This window comes from Dipteris shenzhenensis, chromosome 20 (assembly GCF_047967505.1).
Source record: "Dipteris shenzhenensis isolate YYH24624 ecotype China chromosome 20, Dip_SZ_1.0, whole genome shotgun sequence".
NCBI lineage: Eukaryota > Viridiplantae > Streptophyta > Polypodiopsida > Gleicheniales > Dipteridaceae > Dipteris > Dipteris shenzhenensis.
This window is the reverse complement of record NC_141615.1, coordinates 8784115-8791264: the sequence shown is the minus strand read 5'-3', so window position 1 is coordinate 8791264 and position 7150 is coordinate 8784115. Positions and strand designations below refer to the sequence as shown.

The window sequence follows — 7150 nt, the reverse complement described above, 5'->3', positions numbered from 1 at the left end:
CATGTGGTTATACCTTCTATGGAAGAAGCTAAGATCTTTATTTCTTGGTCTTGCAGGTTTTTGATAGAAGTCCTGGGTGAGAAATTAGAATACTAGTTTTTAATTGTCATGTTCATCTTTCAGCATACACGGAAAACAGTAGGAATTAATGAAGAATACAATCGATGCACTGAGAGTCGGTTTTAGCCGACGCAAAATTTCCCTACCATATCCTTCATTGCCTATAAGCTCTGATCTGATCTTGCGCTGCAACAATAGCCAGGCTCCCAAGGCCTCCTCTTTCAGTTTCATAGAATTAGAGTTCTGAATATTAATAGATATTACATGGAGCATCACGACAATGCCCACATCCAGTCTTACGATGCTGTGGTGGTTGGTTCTGGCTATGGCGGATCCGTCGCTGCCTTACGCCTCGCACAAGCCGGTTTGGACGTGTGCCTTGTCGAGAAGGGGCGTCGATGGGAGGCTCATGAGTTCCCTTCCTCCGCTTGGAAGACACTGCTTACTACCCGCTGGCATACTCCGCTTGGGAACTTCGGGAAACGCGATGCCTTATACCAGGTTTGCTTCGAAATGACTTGATTGCTCCTTCCTCTACGTTCACATAATTGTTTTTCTTGGGCATAGAATTCCTGCTTGGTTTTTCGTTAGTTCATTCTCTGCTCACGCGTATTCTCCACCGGTAGAGCTCTGTCGGCTGTAGGTGTAACAAGCTGATTACATTGCATGCTGGCTTGCACGTCCCGCCAGGTTCACTTCCAGGGCTCCGTCATTGCCTTCGTGGGTGCTGGCCTTGGAGGAGGTTCCCTCATCAATGGTGGCGTGATCCTACCTCCTTCAGCACGTACAAGAAAGGACCCACGTTGGCCGCAGGAATGGAACAAAGAGTGGCATGTATCCGAAGGCCGTGCTCGAGCCATGCTCCAGCCAGAATCGGCTCCTCACGAGTTTCCTCACAACAGAGTAATGGATGCCGTTGCAGGGGAGATTGAAGATGCCACCAAGGATCATGTAAACCTCAGCGTACGGTTCAAGAAAACCGACGCAGGTGAAGGGGCTGTCGCACAGAATGCCTGCACAGGTTGTGGCAATTGTTTCACAGGATGCCCATACAACGCCAAAAGCTCGATTGATAAAAACTATCTTGCTGCCGCCATCCAGGTATGATACATAGGTCAGACTTACGGTTGGCGCCTTTGAATCCCTGTTGACAGATTGTATAACATAATAAAGAACGTTGAGCTTGATGTCTATCGACCCAATCTGTGGGTTTCAGGCGGGCGCCAGTGTGCAGACAAGACAAGAAGCTCGTTACGTCCTACCAAACTTCTCACTAAAGCGTTGCCAAGATTGTGGCCATCTTGGATGTGAGTGTAGAAGCACTAAGGCAGGAACATCCGAAAGATTTAGAAATCAAAAGCGACGTTGGCGTGTATACATGGATGAAACAGATTACATTACCGCAGACTTCGTCATTTTGTCAGGTAAACTATTTGAAAGATTGATAAATTGTAGTATAAAGCGAGTATCAGCGTTCATTGATAAGAGCTGTCATCTCTGCAGGCGGTGTTCTAGGAACCACGAACATCCTTTTGCAGTCCAAGATGAGAGGCCTTGGAGTTTCAGAAAAGCTCGGTTGTGGATTCAGCTGCAATGGAAATAACGTAGCTTTCGTATCAGGAACTCGTGTGCCTACCAAAGCCTATTCCATAGACAAGAAGGCATTTGCAGATACTCCCATGTTTGACAGGCCCGGTCCATCTATTACTACGTCATATACTTCGTCTCTCGGGTTCACCATTCAGGTACCGTTCGTCTATTCCGTCATTCTACGGGAATGCAACTACATACTTCGCTAACATTTCTGATCAAACGATAATTAGTGTTCACATCATGCACATTCTTTGAAAGCTAGGGATTCAACGGATTCATGATTTTTTGACAAGCACTCCTTTTGGTCTTGTCGTGAATTTTTAGGGAGCTGTTCTCGGGAATGGATTTTCGTTCATGCTGTTCCAGTGCATTGCTCACCGGGGTTTTTGGTTTGGCTTCTTCTATGGCATTTGGCATAAGTTAAAGCGCTTGCTGAAAACGTGGGACAGCGATTCTCTGATTCTGAACATGATGGGTCACGATTCGGCAGACGGTCGGATCGAGTTCGACAGAGACCGTGGGTTTGTGAAGTTTTTCCCGCCCACCGATCGATTGATTCCGAAGAAAATAAGTACCGTGGTAAAGATTGCAAAACGCATCGGGGGAGAGATGTTCATGCCAAGCCTCAAGAACACGACGGTGCATCTTCTGGGCGGTTGCACAGTGGGGAAAAACGCAATGCAAGGTGTTACCACCCCTAATGGGCAGGTCTTCCGCCCAGTTGCACCGATCAAGAGCTCTTCCGTTGATAGCGAAGAGAGAGACTCCGACTACAACTCGTCAGCTCAAGATACAAGTACTGATGAAGTCCATGAAGGGTTGTACGTATGCGATGCCTCAATCATTCCGTGTTCAGTGGGAGTGAACCCTTCCTTCACAATCACTGCAGTAGCGGAGCATATTTCAAGCTGCCTCGTCCGGGACGCACTGCAGCATTACAATGAAGACAAGGCTAGTAAAGGCGCTTCTGCGCAGCGTAGAGTGAAAGCTGAGAGTTCAGGGATTGGGTTCGGTGATGAGCTAGAAGGAAGCGGTGAACGTCGTGCCTATAAGCTGGTGGATCAAACAATGGATGCGAAGAGAAGGAAGCAACGGACATCTGATGAGGAGAGGATAATTAGCGGAGCTAGGGTGAGGGAAACTCTCCAGGGAAAAATGGAGGGTCTGCCATGTACGTTGCAGGTGGTGATGGAGATGGGCAGTGCTGCAGATGAGGATGGAATTCTCAAGGGAAGAGTGGGAGGGACGTTTAGGATGCAAGCTGTGGAGACAGGGGTGCTGCATATAGTGGACGGGAGTGTGGACATGTGCAGCAAGAGCTCGCGAACACCTTTCACTCAGTTCATGCATTACGAGTTGCTGCTGGCGTGTGAGAATGGAGCCATGTAAGTCTGTCAGCCAAGCTCACTTCCTCGCAATTGTAGAGATATTAGAGTTTGTTCTCTGTATTTTTGCCACAATGTGGGAAAATTTGACAATTTTAGGAGGGTAGATACTAGAGGCTGTGATCTAGGTGGATGGTGGACAATATCTATGAACGTAGGTTCTGCTGACATGTAATTGGAGGAAGTTGGAATCCATGTAGAAAACTGAATCTGATTCCATTAACAGTGTCACCATGATCTATAAAACGGTGATATGGTTATGAAAGAAAGCCTTCAGTCACAAAACCATGCGTGAAAAATCCCTGAAAGTTAAGAAATCGCATCTACATAAGATAATCAAGTAACAGGGATACACAGATGGTATAATACCACATACTAGACCGTAAATCTATGTCGCTTACATCCATCATTATACTTATTTTCAGAGCAATTAACAAATCTCTACGTCGAAAGAAACTACGAATCTGATAAAGAAAACTAATGAGTTGGTTGTGATCGATGATAATTGATGGATTGATGGATGGATGGTTGGCAGGTACATGATGGAGGCAAAGAAGGAGATGAGGCCCTTCTTGCTGGGGGTATGGGCGTGGAGGGAGTCTACAACGCTAGAGGTGGCTCTCTGGCAGCTGAGAAGCAGCGGTGGGGTGGACGTTAATGGCATTGCTGCCGTTCCTTCTCCTCCTCTACGAGGCACTCTGCACGTAAGCTGTATGGCACTTCTCCACTCTCTCATCACCATGCGAGGACCTCGTTGCTTCCACTTCATCTCCTCCCTTGCCCTCAGCCTCCTCCGTACTTACTACCTTGGAGCGCCTGCTGCACCGCATGCCTCCAGCCATCCTTGCCCTCCTTCCACCTCCCCAGACTTTGCAGCTTCATACCCTCCTCACATCGTGCACGGCATCACCACAGGTGAGTGAGAAGCATCTGTTTCTTCCCTTAATCTGAACCAATATTTTGCACGAATCAAGTAGAGCAGCTTTATCGAGCTACCTTTTATAACGTGTCAATCCTCGTTCTAATTCCCACGCAGATGATGGAGCTCACATCAGCTGCTGGCAGTGGCTGCCTGGCCCAAAACCTTCGTCGACGGATGCGAATGAAAGGGAGGATCCCCGCTGCGTTGTGCTCCTCAATGGGTACTCCGGGGAAAGCTATTACCTTCCCACCGAAGAGAATGATCTCGTGCGTACTCTTCTCAAGAGCGGATACGAGGTCTGGCTCCTCCAATTGCGGCTGCACTTCTCCAACTGCTCCACTATACCCTTTACTTTTGACGATATTGCGCACTATGATTTGCCTGCAGGTATGACGTAATGGAAGACGTCTCCTCAATACACAAGCACTCCATAGGTGCCTATCGTAGCTGACACAGATTATTTAGCCTTCAAAAATTCGTGTGAGAGCTAATTGATTTGATGTTAATGGACTCGCAGCCTTCTCCAGGATAGCGGTGATCCGAGGGAAGCTGGCCCCTTTACATGTTGTGGCTCACTGCATAGGAGGACTGGTTATCCATATGGCCCTTCTCGGTGGGCACGTGCCAATCTCATGGGTCGCTTCCCTAACATGCACTAATTCCTCTATGTTCTTCGACGTGACGCGGCTCGCGACGGTGAAGCTAGTTCTGCCTCTCATTCCTGTAAGTGCGTGGTGCTAATTTTCAAGTATGGAGCTTCGATTATACGAAGATTTTCAATGATTCGCAAGAGATATCAGTTCCTGACAGCGGTGTGGTGTTTCACAGATATCCATAAAACTACTCGGGACGAATAACGCCGTCCTTTCCTTTACCGAGACTAGCTCCAACGAGAACTGGAGGCACCGCCTACTAAAGCGCGTTTCCAACCTCATCCCTAGGGTAGAACGCTGCGGTTGCAGAGAGTGCAACTTGTTTTCAGGTATTTTTGGGAATGCGTTCTGGCATGAGAATGTGAGTGAGAGACTACACGAATGGGTGAGCAAGGAGACCTTGGTAAGGCTGCCTGCAACTGGCTTTCTACAACTCAGAACTATCTGTAGAGCTGGCAAGGTCGTAGATTGCAATGGGAAGGACAAGTATCTACCATTCATCGGGCGACTTGCAGTGCCAACGACGTATATCTCAGGAGGCAGATCGTTGCTAGTCACTCCCACAACGTCAGAGAGAGCGCATGCATTGATGCAGCGCCATCATCCCGAGCTCAGCCACCGACGTCATGTTGTCCATGGTTATGGACACTCTGATCTGTTGATTGGAGAGTTTGCTGCTCGAGATGTTTTCCCTCTCATCCTAGAGAGTTTCTCGGGAACTGATGAACAGAAAACCACCGATAGGGCAGGAACCGCGGTGCAGATATGGGACGTGTCTTCCAAAGGGCGTTCTCTCTTTGGTTATCTCCGTAATTTCCTTATCGTGATCTTGGTTGCAATGCTGGTGTATTTACAAATCGGATCCCTTCTGTTCTAAACTTGAAGTTAACACGACAACGTGTCCGACATGTTTCTTCCTGCCACAAATCGGATCCCTCCTGAAGTTAACACGACAAGTATCCGACATTTTTCAGCTTCCTGCCACAGCTGTGGATAGCATGGTTGGAGACGATCCTGGGGAAGAATGCTGCAACCCTGCGCTTGTCGTAGTAGCCAAGATCAAACGCAATTGAGAGAGAGAAACGGCTTGGCCGCCCTTAACATCCAATGGTTTAAATTCCTCATGTTGAATGTGCGGATCCCTCCCATGGTCACAACTATGTTCTCTCATCAATACATTAATAGAAAATGGCTCATATTGAATCTACTCATAGATTGTGCTCTATCTCCATACTCTATGAATTACCCTCTATGAATTACCTTGCAATGCAAACGAGCAATAAGTAGAACTAGCATATTCAAATGAGAGATAAAATATAGGACTCACAGTGCTTCTATTTAGAACCTTGCGTTTGTTACCATGGGAGTTGAGGGCTAAAGCATGATTGGGTGTAGCTAGTTTTTGTGAGGTTTAGGGAATTTATTGCCGCGCTTTGAGGAGAACTAAAATATAGGACTCACAGTGCTTCTATTTAGAACCTTGCGTTTGTTACCATGGGAGTTGAGGGCTAAAGCATGATTGGGTGTAGCTAGTTTTTGTGAGGTTTAGGGAATTTATTGCCGCGCTTTGAGGAGAACTAGAGCTTGAAAAGCCAAAGGATCGATGAAGTGGCTGAGAGCACTATGATCCATTCATTGGCAAGCTTAACGGGTTCAAACACTTGTTTGCATGGAGCATAGAGCCGCTTTAGAGGGGATGCGGTTACATGAGATTGAGACAACAATCTATTTCTTGCCTACAATGGCAACCATGTCTGTTGCTTGCCTCTATTGGAGCCCTTCCTAAAAGCAATGAAGATGCATAACAATGTCTTACTCGTCAGGCAGTTTTTGTTGCATTTATTGGGTTCTATGTTATCCCTTTTGGCTATACGTTTTATCTTATTTGCTTGATATGAGACATGCATGTGCCCACGTTGTCGGCTGAGTCTTTAGTGTCTATATATGAATTTTGTGATTGGTAATTTGATACCCTCACAATAGCTTTAAGCTCTTGTAAATGGCAAGCTCTTGTATCTGGCATTTGCTATCTATTTGAATATATGATATCCATATTTTTTTGCTATTTTTTGGGATTCTTAATATTGATTATTAAGCTATTAATATTTTGGCATACTTGGACCTTAAAATACTATTTTGAAGTTATATATATAAGTGTGCAACGAGCAAACCCATTCACAATTTTATACTTTATTCAAATCACAATGTCATGTGTGTGTGTGTGGTTAGAATTGGATTCATGCTTTTGTATCATCCATCGTAGCCTCACATTCTTGATGTGCTACGTCTATACCATCCACCATGGAGTCTACATTTGCATGAGTGGGGGCTTCTCGCAGAATGCCTACAACTCTCTTGGCTCTTGGCCTCTTACACTTTTTGAATAGCTTTTGCTCATTGCCTAAGAAGTGCTTACTCACTCGTGCAACTGATCTTGTGTAGTCTTCCACAACACAAAGCATCCACAGACATGCACACAGACGCGTTTCCTTAACAAAAAAAAAACTTACGGGCGTGTCTATTTGCATCTATTTATG

At 46.2% G+C, this 7150-nt stretch overlaps 1 protein-coding gene across 1 annotated transcript; it reads left to right on the top strand.

The window, feature by feature from the left end:
* The first annotated feature begins 324 nt into the window (after window positions 1-324).
* LOC147889229 (uncharacterized) lies at window positions 325-5686 on the top strand. Its single transcript, XM_087392005.1, has 11 exons — window positions 325-561; window positions 751-1161; window positions 1277-1484; window positions 1564-1805; window positions 1978-2660; window positions 2739-3038; window positions 3574-3953; window positions 4075-4347; window positions 4478-4683; window positions 4789-5436; window positions 5588-5686. Exons 1-11 carry the CDS (start codon window positions 325-327, stop codon window positions 5684-5686), a joined length of 3687 nt encoding a protein of 1228 aa, XP_087248131.1.
* The last annotated feature ends 1464 nt before the right edge of the window (window positions 5687-7150 follow it).

Bases quoted from the DNA above. Each gene is read 5' to 3' on its own strand.
- LOC147889229 (XM_087392005.1), top strand. From the start codon at position 325: ATGGAGCATCACGACAATGCCCACATCCAGTCTTACGATGCTGTGGTG. The intron at 1,806-1,977 runs GTACCGTTCGTC...GTGAATTTTTAG, and splicing joins CTCTCGGGTTCACCATTCAG to GGAGCTGTTCTCGGGAATGG. The intron at 3,954-4,074 runs GTGAGTGAGAAG...ATTCCCACGCAG, and splicing joins CGTGCACGGCATCACCACAG to ATGATGGAGCTCACATCAGC.